This window comes from Haplochromis burtoni, unplaced genomic scaffold (assembly GCF_018398535.1).
Source record: "Haplochromis burtoni strain Fernald_Lab_line unplaced genomic scaffold, NCSU_Asbu1 Contig_297, whole genome shotgun sequence".
Classification (NCBI taxonomy): Eukaryota; Metazoa; Chordata; class Actinopteri; order Cichliformes; family Cichlidae; genus Haplochromis; species Haplochromis burtoni.
Window position 1 is genome coordinate 5,879 of NW_024582658.1, and position 20,010 is coordinate 25,888.

The 20,010-nt window shown below is 42.2% G+C and overlaps 1 protein-coding gene across 1 annotated transcript; it reads left to right on the top strand.

Annotated features, from left to right (window-relative positions):
* Positions 1 to 947: 947 nt before the first annotated feature.
* On the top strand, positions 948 to 18,073 carry LOC102292219 (SNF-related serine/threonine-protein kinase). Its single transcript, XM_005940855.3, has 8 exons — positions 948 to 1,197; positions 4,834 to 5,199; positions 5,539 to 5,757; positions 6,775 to 7,021; positions 12,144 to 12,285; positions 13,443 to 13,655; positions 13,973 to 14,107; positions 15,375 to 18,073. The coding sequence occupies exons 2-8, from the start codon at positions 5,077 to 5,079 to the stop codon at positions 16,690 to 16,692; spliced, it is 2,397 nt and encodes a 798-aa protein (XP_005940917.1). The 5' UTR covers positions 948 to 1,197; positions 4,834 to 5,076; the 3' UTR covers positions 16,693 to 18,073.
* Positions 18,074 to 20,010: the final 1,937 nt, after the last annotated feature.

Consider the following 20,010-nt stretch of genomic DNA (forward strand, 5'->3'; position numbering starts at 1 on the left):
CGTGGGCCCGATAAACACGCTTTTCTCTGAGCGTAGCTCTGACGTCAGAGATGAATGGTACCAATGCGCAGTGATCATGGAGCCGTCATTTACCCGTGACAAGACCGGAAACGCTCTCTAATGTCTTTCAAAATAAAACCAAAGTAAAGCTCCATTTTAGGTCAGGTTTCCTCTTTATTTCCATTAGAACAGCAAAAATCGGAGGCAATGTTCAACATCTGAAGGGAGACAATAAAAAAGAAAGATTTCTGTTAATGGTATTTTTTTTCTTTAATACTTTGTGAAATTTTAAAGAAAAAAACATAATTTTTGTTGTCATGCATTTTAGTACGTCACATATCTATAATGCAAAAGGATTAAGCACGTTTGCTGACTTGTCCGTGTGAATGTACTAGTTTAGTTGCCCTGATACAGATTTCTTCCTCAAAATATTATCAAACTTTGTAAGATTTGGAAAAATTTTAAATTAAAAAAAATATATAGCGAGAAAAACCTGCAAACACTCGAGCCCCAAACTGTGCCAAATCCAGAAAGTTCAATTCAAATCAGATTGACTTATATGGCGCCAAACCACAACAACACACACCTCGAGGTATTTTATACTGTAAGGTACAATAATAGTGAGAAACCCCTAAAATCAAACGACCCCCTTGCAGAAGGGACTTGGGAAGGGACAGTGTTTAACAGGAAGAAACCTCAGGCAGAACCAGACTCAGGGAAGATGAGACGGGATTTAAAAAACACATTAATCTCTGGGGAGAGTCAGAGAATGAACTAATGAAACTATTAAATGTATTTTAAATACATTTACCCGAGTGATTATTATTTTCCCGCAGTTTTTGAATATGTTTTTTAAATTCTGTATTATTTGTTTATCTATTTTCGCACATTTCCCACACTAGTTCCTTTACGCTTTTATTTTGAAAGCCACACGCCCTCGGTCGGCCTGCCCTCTGTGTTTACTTCACGCAGCTGAAAGCTCGGGGAGGGAGAGGGAGAGAGAGATCCTGAGTTGACAGTGTGACACATTAACACGGGGACTCGCTGGAATGATCCGTGGCCGGTGTGCTGTCCTCGGTACCGGGATTTTCACTGAACTGCGGTCTCGTTAAAACCTTGCGGCTCACCGTCCGGAGCCCCGCGCGCTCCCGCAGGTGTAAATGTGCCAGAATGGACGCTGCTTCAGATTCCTCTGTGGTGAGTAGGACTGCTGTAGTTGCGTGCATGCATGCTGGTGGTGTTTTGAGGAGGGGGGGTGGGTCTTGTGTAGTAAAGGTGTGTTAAGTCAGCTGGGCCTCCTTTGGGTTTGAGCTGGGGGGCACTTTCCCCTCACTGCGCATCTTTCGGGTATCATTTTAGCATGCTGCCCGTGTCCGCTCGCCTCTCGTATGTGCGCCGTTTGCGCAGGCTGCTCTTCTCCGCACTGTCATGTTGTTGTGGATTCAGCCAGCAGGCATGTTGACAGTTGGCTGGTCCCATATGGGCAGTAGCACCTATGCGGGTGTAGGAAAAAAATAAAAATGTGAGAGATAAAAGGCAGGGTGGTCATCTAACAGCTTTAAGACAGAAAACCGCTGAGATTGATGAATCCAGTGTGAGGGGCGCATGAAGTGTTTCCCGTGGTATAGGGAAGCTAGTTTACAGGGATGGAACTTTATTATACACCTTCAATAACATACAGAGGAGACATGGAAGTGCGGGTTACAGAGCTGAAGGAGGCTCATGGTGTTGTAGTGTACTTCTTATATGCATGAGGGATTGCTGGCACTCTAATGTTCCTGTTATTTCTGTATTAGTTTGTTATAAAACTACTGTCATTTACTGGCACAGCAGGAACATAAAAACGGAAATTAATGCAGATAAAGTAGAGCATCAGGGTCAGGGATTTATCAGAGCTGCGTTGGAGGCTAAATTGCGTGTCTTTGACCCTGAAGCAGGAACTGTTTACTATCAAAGAGTTTGCATGTGAACAATGGTGCTTATATTTAGCCTATTGGTCTATACTTTAATCAAATGTACCAGGAAACTGATTTTACTATTAACCATAGATTTGATGACCCCACACCCTCTTCCAGTTTATCTCAAGTCTCACAGGCTGGGAGTCTGGAGCAGCAATTATAACAGGTCCTTGGCCTCATAATCTGCGTATGTGTACTTTTGTGCACGCAAGTACACACGCGCACGCAAACCTTGTAAATCAATACTCCACCATCACCTTGGACCGGTTACACAACCAATGTCTTTGCATGCATGACTGGTATACAGTTGTACAGCATGTTCACATGTCGCAGAGACTAGAGGGATGGCTGGCTTTGTTGTTAAAAAACAAACAAAATTAAAAAAAGAGAGCAAACTTCACCAAAAGTGCATTTTTGTACCTTGTTGTTGTTTCCATCACCAGGCGTTAGACTGGTCTCAGTCTGCTGAGATAAACATGAGGTCTAGATTTAGATGGGCTAATGTCAACGCCCAGGTTTGCTTATCAGCGCACAGCATTGACCTCACCTAACTTGCCCTATCATCAGACAAGTGCATCAGTGTGTGCGCTCTTGAGAGGACTGTGTGTGTGTCTGTGTGTCTCCTTTCTTTTCTTCAGTGTCTTGAAGCATTAACACCTACATGTTGTCGTTGTCAAAGAGGCAAAGAGTTGAGCTCTGTTGATATTACTTTGCGTCTGTGTGTGTGAGTGAAAGAAAAATCAGAAAGATGAAGATGTCAGCCTCCTATTATAAGAAACATGACTCACTCTTTTCTCACAGGTACATTTCTCCCAAAAAGCCCAAAGAGCGTTTTAGGCTTTCATAGTCTGATTTAAGCAACCGCAGACTGCTACTAGGTTAGAGCGGCTTTTATTTTGCTTTTCTTACTGTATTTAGTTGATAGGTGTGTCCCCTGACAACACCTGTTTGGAAATGTGTTGTCTTTTAAATTCAGGTGAGTTGGACACACCTAGGCGAGGATCAGTACACAGGAATGTTCTTGGCCTGCAAATTGTGTGTTTTGTGTCGTCGCCATGCTCCTGGTATGCAGGTTCTTGGAAGCGGAATGGCATGCCTCCCCTGCAGGCATTGTTTCGTAATCCAGGGCCGTGAAGCAACACACTGCATGACGAGAGAAGCTTGTGGCAATCGGGGCAGGGGCATCTGACATAAGCGTATCAGAATTTGAGATGAACTAGTTTAGTTTGTCATCTTGGGCAGGCAAAAGGTGACAGATAGAAAATCAAAATGTAGCCTGTACAGTATAATTTCTGAGCAAATGTGAATCAGCAGAAATAATTGAGTGGCTTGCTAGAGTGACGGAAAATGATGTGGCAGATGCTTTAATCTTTAATGAAGTTTGTAAAATTGTAAAAAAAATAATTTGGTGATTAGTATAACAGATGGACACCGCTACCGTGAGGTAACCCATTAAAATTTAAAGTCTCTTCTTTGCTCGTTCTGTAATATAAAACTCAATTAACATATTGTTTGAAAAATAATGAAAGTCTCAAAATAAGCATTTTTGCTATAACCATGTTGGGTTTTTTAATTTAGGGATTGGAAGATCTGACTGGGAAACCCAGCCCTCACTAGCTGAGACCTTAGCCAGAGAGCATATGTGCAATCCTCCGTTGTGATCATGATTTCCAAAATGAACTTACTGTAGTCCAGTCTCTCATTGGAGTTGCTCAATAAAAACCAAAATGAGATCATTTTAATGATCATTTGGATTTGAATGAGACTCTAAACTAATCAGGAAAAGTGTTTCCACAAGTCAGGGCTCAGGGAGTTTTCCCCCTTTGACTGCTGTAGGACCAGAAGTCTTTTTGCAACCACTGGGTTTTCCCCCTGGTGGTTATTAAATGCCACTTTAAGGCACTTCCTTGTTGGCTTTTTAGGCACAATTTCTTACAATATGTAAAAGGAAAAACAAAACAAAGAAATAACCTAATTATAAAAAATAATACAAGTTTTTTGAGTCCTTAAAATAACAGTGCATATGTCCTAGCCTTTTATCCTGCACAGCACTGAGACAGTAAATGCAACTCAGAGTAGGTGTAGTGTTTGTCTGTTGGACAAAAACTACAGTCAATGTAATGTACAAATGTGAGTCAAAACATGATCAAAAGTCAATCTTCAAATATCCTCTCTAAATATAAACTTGTCACTATATTTCCTAATGTACTGTGTTGGGTTCTCCATATTTTATTGCTATTTTCTGTTTTCATTTTTTTAAATTTCATAGCAAATAAAGACACTTTAAAAAAAATTTGATATTATAAATGTAGTTGATTTTGCTGTTTAGTTATACCTTAAAATATGTCAGTCTGTTAGTTTTTTTCTGACTCTGGCAGACAGCAATCCCATAGTCTATAATAGAATATAGAGTTTTGGATAGGATGGGCTGTTGAACACTCATGGTCTCGTTGTTCCCTGATGTTACTCTTAGTTCAGAGTTATAATTTATCCAACACTAGTTTATGAACAAATACCTACAAAGATAATGATATTGGTTTTAGTTATGCTTTGTTTTGAGTTTTTTTGCACAATGAGATGCTGACCATGACAAACCATGACTCTTCAAGTTTTCTCCAAGCACTGTTAAAGATAACCTTACATAACAACTGGACTTTAGACTCTTGGCTCACTCTCTGCAATTCGAGCTATTATTATTATGATACTGTGGCCTTGGTCCAGCTAATGCCAAAGTAATGAGCAGTAATGGTGAGCAAATATTAGTTCATCAGACAGGTTCATGATCCATTCTTTAGCAGAGTAAGTGACTATTATCATGAGTGGCTGTGTTTTGGTTTCTTGTATCTCTAACTGTTTTCCCTGTTCTCACCCTCAGATCATAGCGAAGTGGGACTGAACTGAGTGGAGCACTCAAAACCCGAAATATTTGCCACAACCAGTTGAGTATCTTGCTATCAAATCTACCACAAGGAGATCAACAGTTAGCCCAGAATTAGCTCAAACACCACCACCACCAACCTCACGTACGTTCAGCCTAATCAGGAGAAGATGAAGGACTGACAGCCGAAGACCGGCAGGTGACAGAAGGCAGCTCCGACCTCCCCATCCGCCAACCGCCATGGCGGGGCTGAAGCGCCATCATGATGGGAAGATTGCAGGGCTGTACGACCTGGACAAGACGTTGGGTCGTGGACACTTTGCTGTGGTCAAACTGGCCCGCCATGTATTCACTGGAGAAAAGGTATGCTCATCCAAGTCTGTATATGCAAGTTCAATCATTTGTTGGCAGTTACTAGATTTCTTCACTTTGAAAAAAAAGTTTAAAAATACTTTTAAAGACGTCACCCTTGTTCTTAGAAACAGGCATACCACAGAAGGGTGACTGGGAGCGCTGATGAGACTAAATATTTCTGATAGTGTGATTCTGTTCTTGGTGGACATCAGAACATCTGTACTAGCTCTACTAAGCACCTCTAAGTGAAGATAATAGAGTCTCACTGTTTCTGTGCAAGTGCTTCAACAGCTGCTGACGTTACCAGCGCTGCTATTGTTCTGATCAGTTCTAACTTCTGTCTTTCAGGTTGCAGTGAAGGTGATCGATAAGACGAAGCTGGACCCGGTCGCACGGGGTCACCTTTTTCAGGAGGTGCGATGCATGAAGATGGTGCAACACCCCAACGTGGTACGCCTCTACGAGGTCATCGATACAGCCACAAAGCTCTACCTCATCTTGGAGCTGGGCGACGGAGGAGACATGTATGACTGCATCATGAAACATGAAGGAGGCCTCAGTGAGGAGGTTAGTGGGGCTAATGAACATGCAGAGGTGTCCTTCATGCAGTCTACCAAACCTTGAGTTACTTCTTTGTTTCTGTACTTGATCTTGGGTACTTGAAGAAAGAACCTTAACACATTAATTTAGTTTATCTGGAGATGGGAAGGGAAGCATTTTTTAAAAGAACAGAATTTGGTTGCATTGGTTTGGTTTATTTCTAGCTAGTATGAAAATGTGAGGAAATCTAGTGAAGAACAGTTCAACGGTAGCCAGAAGCATTATATATGCAGATACTTGGAAGTTAATAAATTCTAGACATAAGTAAGCAACAGTGATGCTGAAAGCAATAACACTGTAACTAAAGGAGGGCAAAAGGAGTCTTTATTCCATATTTAGCGGCGAGTTGAACAAAATTCCTTTGCGGATGCAAATTTTGTTTATCACAACATTGCATACAGGCAACATATGTTCAATGTGACATGTGAAAGAAAGATGATAATCACATTTGTAATAAATCTTTTATAAAAACATATAGTTGTTAATAATCACTGTATGTTTGACACTGGTTGTTCAAAGTTCCCTTCATATTTTCTTACGTGTTTAAGAAGAGATGGGGTCGTGTCTAAAGGAAATAAAAATTCTTTATACAAGCACCTCTAAAACTCACTAACTGCATAATAGTTATGTTGTCTGTTTTATCAGAAAACAAAAGTGGAAAAACAAAGTGTTTGCCATGTTTCTGCGATCGTTGATTAGCTATTCCGGTCTTCTTGCTAAGCTAGCTAGCTACATGTACTTTCTGGCCACTTCAGAAAAACAGGAACAAGTTGCAAACACCACACTAACATTAGCATTCTGTTGGAGTTAAATATTCAAGTTTGAGTCAAATTTTCCCGCTCTAATTCTGCAGATCCTGACTCTTTATCTATTCCAAACTTTTCTCAAGCTAACTCTTGCTAACTTCTTTTTAGTTTGCTGTTTGTTTTCTGGGTTTTGGAGCATTTTTATTGTATTTTTTTACATTTGTCTCTCCTCTTTAAGGTGGCCAAGTGTTACTTTGCCCAAATTGTCCATGCCATCTCCTACTGCCACCGGCTACATGTGGTGCACAGGGACCTGAAGCCTGAAAACGTGGTGTTCTTCGAGAAGCAGGGTGTCGTCAAGCTCACTGACTTCGGGTTCAGCAACCGGTTTCAACCTGGGAAAAAACTAAACACCTCCTGCGGCTCACTGGCCTACTCAGCGCCTGAAATACTGCTGGGGGATGAATACGACGCTCCTGCTGTGGGTAAGTCTGAAGAAGTGACAGAGAGTAGCTGCTGGGGTACATCTGTGGTGATTTATTTTAGTTCCTACAGCTTTAGCTTTACTAAAACAGGACACCGTCTGAGTTGTTAGTGCAGTGTTGTATCAAGCAGCAGCTCACATTCACATTCAATCACTGTCTCAGCTGTGATAGCTCTGACCAAGCTATATGGCCTGCAATGGTTTGTAAGGAACCTGTAGACCTGCTTGGCACACTGCCGGTATTATCAGGCAGCTGATAGAAGGAGAGGAGCTGTTCAAAGTTCAGAGCATGATAGCATACCTTGAAGCCTGGAAATGAGATGATCCACAGCCCTGCAGTCCTGCACATGCAGTTTATTTCTGTCTGCAGTTTGCTTTCATTTGCCTCTCTGTGAATAACAAAATCTGATATCAGATCGGGCTGAAATTGGTTTCTCAGCACTCTCTTCTTCTGTAATTGGAGCGCGCACTCACCTCACCATCAGTGTCACCACCACCACCCCCCAACACCCCACCCCAACATCGTCTCTTCCATCAATGGTGCTTCCAGTTCTTGCTGCTGAGGTGCAGTTAAGATATTGAATTATATTGTAACGGAAAACAAATCAAACATAATTGTGCAGAGTGAGGGAAAAGAGGGCAAGAGAAAGAAAGGGAAGTAAGAGGGAAACTGACAGAGCGAGAAAAAGGCATCAGGAGTCCCTCTGTCTACCCAGAGGCCTCTCTGTCAGGAGCAGGAGAAAAGCATTTTCTGTTTTTCTGACTGAGTGGATTTGCAGTGGCTATTTTCTTCTCTCTGCCTTCACTGCCTCTCACTCTCTTTTGTGCCAAGCGGCGTCCATATTTTGAAAGCAATAATAGTCTTATTTGACTGCGCGTGTGTGTTTTCGTATGGATGATGTGTGAGTTGCTGAATGTGTGGGGCCTGTCTGAGCACTTGTTAGTGGAGATTTTGCGGCGTGTGTGCGTTTGTTCTCTGGACCGTGCATACTGCCTGTGCACTATTGCTCATTCAGCTGAGATGATGATGTTTTGATTGCAGGGATTATCCACCCAGCCGGGATGTAATATTGTGTGATTGTATCAGCAGTGCTGTCTGATGGGCGAACAGGCTAAATGGAGGCCAGCAGTCCTGACGTTCAGGTCTTTGAGGAAACCTGGGCTGGGATTACACTGCTGCCAGGCTACCTGCTGACAGTCTGTAGGGCAACTGAGCTTTTCCGGTGACTTGCCATGTGGCGGTCGCCCCAGTTTGTTGCAGAGATAAGAAGCTGTCCTCGCCTGGCTTTCTCACTTCGGGCCTGCTTGGCATTGGTTTTTGTTTTTTTTCAGGAAGTGCTGAAAATATTTTGAGATTAAACATGAGTCAGTCCTGCAGATTGTGCAGAAGGAGCCAATTTGCAGGAGGCAAACACTCCAAGCTTCAAGCAAACCACACAAAAACTATAATTATTTATAAATGGTGTCACATTGCTTCAAATTTAACTTTTTCATCTCTTAGCTCTCACAGTTTTTCATTAGAGGTTAGTATGCTGTTTATTGTTGCTTGTCACTTAATGAAATATCAGAACATAGTGAAAATGCCCATCAAACCTTACTGCTGTATAAATGTAACTAACAATCACTCTGTATTTAAAATACTTGTTTTTGTCACTCAGTGTAGCGATTTCAGCCTTAAGTTGAAAAATGAATGGGTCATGGCAGACTAGAAGTGAAATTAAAAGGAAAATTGAGACCCAGATATGTGCGCGAAACTGTATTCTTCTATGAAAAACTTAAAATTAAATGATTTTGTTGGACAAATGAGTCCTCTCTGTAAATATTCTTCGGTGTGTGGGCTCCCTCCTTTTTGTCTTCAGTAAATGGAAAGTTAAATATAGATTTCCTCTTCCTCTTCATGAAGCACAACCTGCACCTAAAAAAGAAATAACTTACCTAATAGTGATTATTCTGGGTACATGCATACTTCAAAGCATATCTATGCATAATGACCATACATAAATGGAAATGTTTATTGATTGATTGATTGATTTAGAAGAAGATGTTGTATAAAGATGAGTAGGACAGGATGCTTGAGTTGGCCCACTCAGTGTCCAGGGTTAACCCTGGGACAGGGACTGGTTATCCTGTTGGTTATCATTGTTAAAACGGTGTTCAGGGCAGCAGAAAGGATGTTTACACTGCCAGCTGTCACCAATAAAGAGTCGGCGTTGTTAGCGAGAGAGATGCTGATGTGCGCTGACGCGAACAGTGTTATCCAGAGATGTGTGAGCCATCTGGTTTATAAATAAAGTTATCGAGGAAGGAAGTTTGGCCGACCGCTGACGCAAGTAATGAGGGAGCAGGGTCGCGGTTGCTAGGATACGTTGGTTGGGGGTAAGGTGGCAGTGGGGACTGCAGCAGCATTTGCTCCCTCCATCAGCAGTATGAAGCACTCTTTCACTGCCTCAAAGCAATAAATCCTCACCACCCACAGTAAACTGCCACATTTACTCCACCAGATTGAACTCTCCTGCGTATCCTGGCAAACTGGAGTGATATGAAGACGTATCACCAGGGGTCCCGAGCACTGTAAACCCACTTCCAATCTGTTTACCTCCTTTTTTTGGGTCTTCTCAAACTTCCGAGTTAGAAGAGCACAGGTTTTGTTCAGATAGTAATTGTAGCATGCTGTACCATGTGCTGTTCCTTTGAGAAAACAATGGATTGTATATAAAAGGTGGACATAGCTACAGCGACATCACCCATTGCTTTTGCACTCCCATTTAAATTTTTTTCATTACTATCTTTTTACGGTTTGCTTTTTTGTCTTTTTTTTTTTAGCTAGAAATTGGCATATTTGGGCGCGAGGATTGAGTGCTAGCAAGCTTGTTTTGGACCTAGCTACCTGCTATCTAGTCACACAGGAACTCACAAAATGACTGTGCACTGCAAAAGCTGGTTTTATTACATTTATCATCACCACTCTTGTCTAAGTTCTCAGTCATGCAGGTCATGATAGTCTAAGGAACTTGGGAAGAAAACGACTGGACTTCTTTAAGTTTTGTCCAAGAAGCTTCTTCAGTTCTAAAACCAAATGGTGGAGAGTCCCAGGTATTAAAACCCTAGTGGGGGCTGTCCCTTAGGTGGTGGTTGTCCCGCTATTAGTCATGTGTGCCATCACATTAACCAAGGTGTGAAAAAAGCTGTGGGTCTTTGCCACAGATCAGCTAGATCAGCTAATGCAAGATGTGAGTGGGGGTTGAGGCACCTGAGAAGGAATTTTAAGACTCCATTGAAGGTGGGAGACAGTTGGTGTTGTAAGCCATGCCCACTGATAAATGATGGTTGTTCACAGTCATAAATAGCCTCCTTTACTCCTCTTTCAAACCATTTGTCTTCTCGGTCAAAAATGGAAACATTGCATAGCATCTTCGACCTCTGCTAGGATTTAAATACCTGAGACTCTCCACCTTTTGGTTTTAGAACCGAAGAGGTCTCTTGGCTGAGCAGTGAAATGTCTTCAAAACTTAAAGAAGCCTAGCTGCTTTCTTTCCAAGTTCCTTAGGTCACCACTCTTCTAAACACTGATGTAATGCCTAAACACTAATAGTGAAAATTAGCACCTAGCTAGCTAACAAACACAATGAACTAGCTAATGAACAAAGAGTATCTCATAGCTGACAAGGGCCCAAATTTATCTCAGGAAAGTCTAAAAAGTAATCTAAAAGGAGCGAACAGCTTGCAGCTTGTTCCACAGTTGCTAGTGACATAAAATAATTTATTTCAGTTTGAAAACCAGATGCTAACTAGCATCTCTTTAGCTTTCATAATGTGACTTATTTCAAAGTAAAATGGAACATGTTTGTGGGGTTTAATGTAGATGTGGGCAGATCGATCCAAATATCCACAGTATCAATACTGTCGATATTGTACTGATATCATATTGATATCCTATCCTCCAAGTTCAGTATTTGGTTTACCTAATAAATTTGTTTTTTCTGGAAATGAGAAGATGCCATTTTGTGTTGACTGTCACATCTATTTTACTTACAACCTATTGATTGCACATTTAAACAACACATGTCGACCCGAAGTGCTTTAAAGACAGCACATTTACATTTCAGGTCCAAAAAAACACAGTTTCAAAATGCATGAAAAGCAGAAATGTGTATTTTGTTGTTTAAACTAATTATTGTAAAAAGTAAAAACCTCAGTAAAATTGCAAATTGATGATGATTCATCTAATCATGACACAATGGTCTCACCTACATAAGCTGACTTTATAAGTTAAAAATATCAGTATCAGTTTTGGTGTTGGCAATACTGGCCCTGTATTTTGTGGGTATCGGATTAATGTCAAAATTTGAAGTATCGCACTCCACTAGTTTAATGGTCAAATGCATTTTATAGATGTGTGATTAAATCATTTTATGGTTAAGAAATGATACAGGTGCTAAATTAAACATGGATTTTGTGTTTTTTACTTAAGTCAATCTTAAGAGCAGACAAAGCTTACTATGAAATTTGCTGAAAATGGGTCAAAACCGTGACTAAGACCGAGTCTGCTTGCTTTTATGTCACAGCCTCTGCTCGCAGTCTGTATATGACAGCAGAATGTGTGTCAGTGGACCATCCTGCTGACCCGAGCAGCAGTGGTAGCCCTGAGCAATAAAGTTGCTCTTTTGAATCAGACCAAGGAAAGCGTTCCATAAAATTAGCATTTGTATGAAGCTTTGAGGGATGAACACGTTAACCCACTTTCCCTGGACGGCGCGTTTGTGTGGAAGCGCGTGCACCAGTGTAAGTGTGAGCATGACGCTGGCGGCAGGCAGCAGCACTGAGCTTCATCCTCGGTTAGACAGATGTGTCCTAAGCTGGCACACATTCATGGAAATGGCTCTGATCGAATATGATTCATGCTTCATTTGAACTTGGGGAAGAGACAGCTCTTGTTTTTTGTTTTTTTTTTTGGGGGGGGGTTCTTCTTTATCTAGGTCGCTAAGCAGACAGAACATGCGGGCTTCACTTAGTTGATCAGTCATCTTTATTTTCTGGCCTTCTTACAAAAACAACAGCTTTTTTCTGACCGTAATGACTTGTTCATTATAAACAGACCACATTCTCTCTCTGTGTCTCTGCAGATATCTGGAGTCTGGGCGTGATCCTCTTCATGCTGGTCTGTGGTCAGCCCCCCTTTCAGGAGGCTAATGACAGCGAAACGCTCACTATGATCATGGACTGCAAATACACGGTGCCGTCGCACATCTCCCATGCATGCAGAGAGTAAGTAACAAGCGCACCCACATAGCCGCAAAGATGGACAGAGTACTCTGCAGGTGCTGCATATTTCATGTTTGTAGATGTGTGAAGAAAAGAGAGCAAAGAGAGAGGTGCGGTCTCCCTTCGTTGTCCTGCTTTCACTCAGTGCTGCAGTCAGCTGCTCCACCAGAGATGCAGTGCTGCGTTAAGTGTATCTAATGCACCCTTTAAAATTGGACTTCTATTTTTAACATTGTGAGGGTTTAACGATGAGTCAAAGCAGAGCTGGGCGAAATAGTTGCAGAATACATTTTGAACGGCTGAAGCTTTGCAGACACATACTGTTAGTGAACATGGCTTCATTGGGTCAGGTTGACTTTCACAAAGCACCCCAAGTATTGGCACGTAGCCCAGTTTTTGTGATGTTTATTTGAACCCTCATCCAAATCTATTGCCAACGTGGGCCTGATAAAACAGCACTTCTACCTATTTGTTTGGGGGATTTAGCCAGTGGATTTAGTATATCTTGCTAAGCCAGAGTGCAAAAAATAAATAGCTTGTATGCAGACCCAAACAGGGTTCTTTCAGTACTGCTATTGTTTGGAGGAGAAACACGTGCAGTCAGATATTAGCGCTAACTTCTAATCAGTCTAGATTAGGTGCATTGATAATTTGCAAGAGAAAACGCATCGCTTCATAATCCTGGCTCGTTTGTTAGCTGTGCGGCTAGCAGCTGAATAGGCAACACCCTGTTCCACTCGTGTGTAGGTGTACAGCATGCACAGTTTGTTGGAAGCTCTGCATGCTGTACACCTACTTGTATTACAGGCCTGGAGGCTTGAACTCGTGCCAGGAGGTTAGCTGTTAGGTTAGCTGATAAAGATTAATAGCCTACTGTTGCTATGAGCTATTTTACACATATAAAAACAATAAGTACTTAGAAAAAGAATAAAGAACCAGACAAATGAGATACCTTAGTTCTGTCCCATCTGTAAGTCTGTTCGGTAACATGGCCAGGTTTGGACAAAACCCTGCAACTGTAATAAATTAAAATTTTCTATTACCATCCATTCTTATTTCATTCGTAACACCAGTTTCTGCCTTTTAAACATTCCTACATCAACGACCAGCTGTTTCTCTGGTGCGTCAGGAGTACTTACCTCCACTGTGATTCCCTCCAGTCTTATAGGCCACATGCTGCAGAGAGACCCCAAGAAGAGAGCGACCCTAGAGCAGATTGAGAGCCATCAGTGGCTTCAAGGTGTCGACCCCTCCCCAGCCACAAAGCTGTCTACTCCTCTGGTGTCCCATCGCAGCTTGTCGGAGGAGGAGCATGGCTCCATCATCCAACGCATGGTGCTCGGGGGCATCGCAGACAGAGACGCCATAACTGAGTATGTGTCCCTCTCTCGTACAATCACACATAAGTAAAAATCAATGCAAAGCTGTTCTATCTTGTGTAATCTCCGAAAATTCGTCATGGTTCACTCGTCCCACTGAAGTGTAATTGAGTGTCTTCAGCAGTTTAATTGGCATTAACAAGCAGCTGGCAGTCAATCCTGAGCTGTCAAATTAAATCTCCACTCCCGTCACTTCCCTTTTCCACTCACGGGTGGGGTGAGGCGTTGATCTGTGTTCCATATATGTGTGTGCGCGTGCATACTTTTATGCATTATGGACCTCAATTTGATTTCTGTCTCCTCCGTCACAGGGCTCTGGAGTCTAACCAGTACAATCACATCACAGCTACCTACTTCCTGCTGGCCGAGAGGATGCTGAGGGAGAGACAAGAGAAGGAGCAACACAGCCAGACACGATCACCCAGCCCCAGCAAGGCCCAATTCAGGTACACACACACCCCAGCGCACATACACAAACATTTCCTGAGACAGACAGAATGCTGCCTCTGCAGTGCTGCGTACTGTCAGTTTACGCAAAACAAGTCTGACAGAGGATGGACAGACGGAGCCCTTTTTTTTTCAGCAGGGATTGAAGGACACACTGAGAATAGAAGAGAGGCTGCAGATCAGCAACACTGTGAGGGATGTGCTACCAGAAATATCCTGCAACAGAACAGAAGCAGCGTCTTTTTATTTTCTCTTCTGAGAGACTGAATCTAACATTGAAGATTTAACTATGAAGTTACACTAAACCTCTAAAATAAAGAGAATTTTATATAATTCTATGAAAATATTAAGTAAATGAGATTAGAAGAAAAAAGTAATATAGATTAAAGAATAATCTCACTGCTTGTTTTGTGGATTCGACATATTTAGCTCTATTGTCTTGCATCACAATTTTAAGGCCAGTCAGAGTTGGAGAGGAGCATCATATTTCCCAAAGTGCCTTCAACCATCTCTCATAAATTCCTAGCAATATAGCACTGAACTTAAATTCAACCACTCCAACAGAATTAAATATTAACAGCATGGCCATTTACCACTCTTATTCTAATGTAGGATAAATGGAGAAAATAATGTGGCTGTTACCATTAGAGAAGTAAATAATTCAGCATTTTGAGAAATTTTCTTTGAGTCTCAGAACAAATCAGTGAAGCATAGCTAGCGGCTCGTTAGCTTAGCTTGGTGTAAACTGTTAAAATACGTAAAATAGTGAGTAACACGAGGTGGAAGAGAGTCATTAACAAACACCTGAAGATCAACATTTTATACATGGTATCACTTTTTTACATTTACATGGTTTTAATGCATGCACAGGTTTTAATTAATGCACAGAGCCTGGAGCCAGTTAGCAGATAGCTTTGGTTTGAGATTATAAATATAGAAAATTGCTAACTTTTGATAAATTGGTAGCTTACGGTATATTTGTGTACTTCATATATCTTATATATGCTATAAGGGGGTTCATTAGGAATCTTCAGTGTTTTATTTAGCTTTATATTTTTAGTTATGTTATACAGAACCAGGCTAGCTGCTATAAGTTTTTATGCTAACCTTTCTAGCTGATTACAGCTAGGTATTTACTCTATTTATTTATCAGTTTTTTTGTCTCTTGAAAAAAAAAAGTAAATGTCATTTTTTTGCCACCATTGAAATAACTTAAGAATCGTATGTAATTTATTAATTCTCAACATTGTATTTGGCCCTTTGCAGGCAGTCTTGGCCCACCAGAGTGGATGTTCACCAGGATGTCAGCGATGGTTTAGGGGGTCCAGCTATCTCCCACCCTGGAGGGCCGCAGTCCCCTGCCCGTAGTGCTGAGAGCCTCCACAAAGGCCCCAGGCCTAAAACAGCTCTTCTAGATGTCAGCCAGCGGCAGGAAAATCACACTCTAGCATCCAGCCAGCAGCAGCAGGCGCCACAACAAAACCAGGAGAGAGGGCTCAGACCTCTGGCAAAGCCCCACTCCAACCCCCTTAGGTTGGGCTCTCTTTCTTCAGTGGGTCCTGGAAAACCTCGGAGTCCCAGCCTTTTCAGCGTGGAAGAGGATGAGGAAGAAGATGGGGCAGAAGACAAATGTTTGCCCCCCTGTACACTGCCTTCTCAAGTGGTGCTTCGTTGCAAAGCTTCCTCCTCATCGTCGTCTTTGTCCGGTAATCGGCTGACATCTCGTATGAGTGCTCCAATTCTCAACCAGATCCACGAGGAGGATAAGGAGGACGAGGAGGAAGAGGAAGAGAGCAGGGAGTTGCAGGGACTTGGCCCGCCCAAACCCAGCCTCAGCCTCAATCTGAACTCTAGGATACCTTCACCTTCAACACTCATGTCCTCACCTAAAACTGTTGGTGCACTGGCACCAGTTGCCACGTTCACTCCTAGCTCAGAGACTAGCGATGATGATACAGAAAGTCACTATAAACCTGACACAGCAAGTCTAGATGAACATGGGGTTGAGAGAGGAGGGAGGAAAGAGGATGGAGAGAAAACGGGGGCAGGACAGGACAGTCCTTCCAACTGTGCCAGTCCTGGATCAGGGTCAGGCCAAGGTAAAGGCACAGCCAAGGCTGCCAGCGGTCTGGTGGAAAGCCTAAAGCTCATGAGCCTGTGCCTAAGCTCTCAGTTCCACAACTTAACGGGGGGAGGAGGGGGAGGTGGTGGAGGTGTTGCTGCTGGCAGTGCCGGCAGTGCTGGTGGAGATGCCCAGGACCGTCCCATGTGGAGAATGTGCATGGGCGGATCCACTGGTAGTTTAGATAAGGTCTCGCTCCTGGGTGGCCCCTCGCCCAGGGGCAACCTGTACCACCAGCCCCCGCTGGGAGACGCACTGGCAGATCCGCTGCTGGAGGGACCCTGCTCGGGCCGATTGAGGCTGGGAGAGCTGGACCTGGCCCGGGAAAACCACAGGAACATGAAGAACCGTGTGCTGCAGATGCCTCTGAGCGACAAGACTCTGTCCGTCAACATTCACCGGAGCCCCAAGGAGGGTCTGCTCTGCACGCCAACCCCACACAGCTGCTGCCAGGTCATCTAGAGCACACCTCCACGCTCCTCCGCTCATATTCCTGCGACCATTATTATTCTGCTTTCATTTCAGTGATGTCACCACATGAATGCGCATTGTTTTTGCATTTCTATTTCTTCCCTTTTGTTTTGACACGCATTAGTGAATAACTGGGAGGTCCATATGCCAAAAAATTGCACATTTAGCGACAATAAGTCTCCACGGAGGACACTGGGTGCAATGCCAAGTATGTGAAGCACTTTCAGCAGATTCAACAAAACACAGAAGGGGGGGAGGTCCTAACCGGCAGGTGTGTTTAAATGATGATACCGAAGGTGCTCACACTTTCACACTCTGAAATACCGTATCCGCACAACATTCACACCGTCAGCACTCTGGTAAGCCGAAGGGAAAGCTGTGGATTTTTTTTTAAAGTATCATGTTACATATCATCTTTTTGTTGTGTTTTGATGCTGTTTTTTAATATAATTTTTAAATTATATTTTGGACATTTTATCTTTTTTTTATTTTAATGCTTTGACTGAAAGAGTTAAGTGTTTTCACTGAAACAAGGACCAATACAGGGTGAAAATGATGACGGTGGCACACAATATTTTGTAGTCTTATCACTGTTTTATTTTTCTATCTCGAACATGCTCTATAGAAAAGGAAATGCACACTCGCTCGTCAAGTCTCTGCAGGTGAACGGCAGAGTTTGTACATATGTGAATATACCTAGCAGTACTCTGTACCTGTAGTATTAACGGTAATGTTGTATTGCGGTAGAAACCTGAATACTAGATCCTAACGCACCATTATTCGTCATTCCTACTGGATATCCAAGGTTTCGGTTGAACCCAGAGCTCTAAAGCTGTTTAAAGAGATCAGAAATCTCCACCGCCACATAATCAAATTATTAAATGTGCAATGGCAGCTTTTTAAAGTGAAGTGGCCCTGTTTCTATGTCCGGTGGAAGGAAGAAAAATTTAAAACTGGGGCAAACCCAAACCATGTTCATCCCGTAGCTGTCCAGGATCACAGTAGCCACTGTTGTAGCGTATTCCAAGACAACAACAACAACAATCGAGGGGTTTAAATGGAAAACAACAACACCGCCCCTTAAAGTGTCAGCCTGTGTAACTGGATGTGTGACCCACCCCTAGCGGAATATATAACTTGACAGTGCATGTGTTTTTGCTGTAGCAACCTTACTCTTAACCCACTGAGGTCAAGCCACCTATTGTATCTACCTAAGTAACAGATTCAAATGGTCACTTTACTGTAACCTCACAGCAATACCAGCGACTGCAAAATGTACAACAATAATATATGTGCCATAAGATCTGTCTTGAGCATATTGTACTGTATGTATATGATAGAGATCTATTAAAATAAAATGATGTGAATGGAGTCTCATGTCTGTTTCTCGAATGTTGTAAATGTTTTCTCTTTTGCCATCAGTGTATCAGAGGTTTAAAGCACAGGTTCTATATATAATAGCCATGGTGATGTCACCCGTTGGTTAATGAGGTCTAATAGATATTGTCTTTATTGCCTAATGGCAGTTACTATAAACCTGATTCAGCAAGTGTGGTTGAATGTAGTTTCTGAAGTAAAGTTTTTAAAATAAGTTGTCTATGCACAGCCAAACAAGCCATGATTTTCAGTCTTTTTCTAATTTTATTGTCATCGACTTTAACATTTAACATGCTAACTGAAGCCTGCAGACTCTGAGCATTGCACTGTGTGATCTTGGGGTGAATTTGCTGGGACATCCACTCGTGGGAAGACTGTGACATTGTGTTAACACACCTGAATGCTCCAGACATGCAAACTGCTAAAACCTCTTTTATGATTATGCTCACACTTGCCAAGGATCTGTTAGTCAAGTAAATTTGATTAGCAGCACCTGGCTAGTAAGGACGGACTTAGTTTTTCAGCAGATTGCATAAAGTCCTGTGAAACATTGTTTCTTTTCACATAATATATGTGAGGATCCACTTGGGTCCATGAGGCAGACATTTTCTCCTCACAGTGAACACAGGGCTCTCTGTGGAGATTTCTTGTGCCCTCCAAATGACTGCAGACTCTTTCAGGCTGACTATCCGGCTTTAATTTTAAATATTAAAAGAATACTACTCATCCATTGTATATATAGCCTCCTGCATTTTCTCAAGCATAATCCCTATCAAATGTACTCCCAGTGGGCCAGTAAAAATAAACACTTGTGTGAAGCAGGACTTGAAACAAAGATTTGACAAAGTCTTGAGCAAAGTGTGTATACATGCAATAAATCATGCAAACAATAGGGAAATTTTCCACTTGGCCTCTGTACAAGCATCAGCCTCCAATGCTGAACAATGAAGCCAACAAGGTTGTGGCAAAACTGCAGTTCTTCTAATGACCACTTGAGTCTCACTCCAAAAGGGAGACAGCCTGTGTTAAAAATGACCAAATAAAGCTTGAAAGCTTGTGTTTACTGCCTGGTATAAAGGCTTGGCTACTGATGAGCCATAAAGTTACATGGATTAAATATGAAATTTTATTTATTTGTTTTATTTCAGTCACTCACTTGGATCTCTCTGCCATGGGGCATTTTAAACGAAATTATCTGACAAATTACATGGCTAGCTTTGTGGTATAGGTGGTATAGCCCGCCCAGGAAGTCTGGGTTTCAGTCAGTCAAATTATTGCATATTTTTTATAAATATTTTGTTTTTTAGGAAAGCTCACTAGCCCTAGGTGATAACTTATCTCGGCCACCCTTTGTCCAAATATGGTCATTTCTGGGTCCCAGAAATAAACATGCCCCCAGCCAGAATGATAAGACTGATGCTTCAAAAATGCAGACTGAAAAAGCCAATGACTGATCTCCATCTTTTAGATACAGTTCATGCTTTTGTACAGCGTTGCTTCTTTTTTTTTAATATAAGAATTGGCGACCTCTGCTGGTCATCAGAAGAATGAATATTTTAGACACTTCTTGATGCATTCTCAATCATCCAGGAAAGTAAATCTCCAAAAGTTGATTCTGTTCATCTGGACGTAGCGTTTTGTGGGAGAAACGTTTCGTCACTCATCCAAGTGACTTCTTCAGTCTCAGCTGACTGCAGGATTCCCCAATCTTATAAACAGTACATTTGCATAATGACTGAAACCAGCCCACTGAAGGAACAATGGGCTGGGAGCAGTGGCGGTCCTAGCCTGTTTGCCGCCCTGGGCGAACACTCCCTATGTGAAGTAGGTGGAATGAAGACACAGTTCCAAAAGCAAACACACTTGGTCGATGCTGAGAGTGGTCCTGTTGCTGAGGTTGGTGTCATCCTGTAATCTCTTACGGACTACCTC

Bases quoted from the DNA above. Each gene is read 5' to 3' on its own strand.
- LOC102292219 (XM_005940855.3), top strand. From the start codon at position 5,077: ATGGCGGGGCTGAAGCGCCATCATGATGGGAAGATTGCAGGGCTGTAC. The intron at 7,022-12,143 runs GTAAGTCTGAAG...GTGTCTCTGCAG, and splicing joins ATACGACGCTCCTGCTGTGG to ATATCTGGAGTCTGGGCGTG. The intron at 12,286-13,442 runs GTAAGTAACAAG...GATTCCCTCCAG, and splicing joins ATCTCCCATGCATGCAGAGA to TCTTATAGGCCACATGCTGC.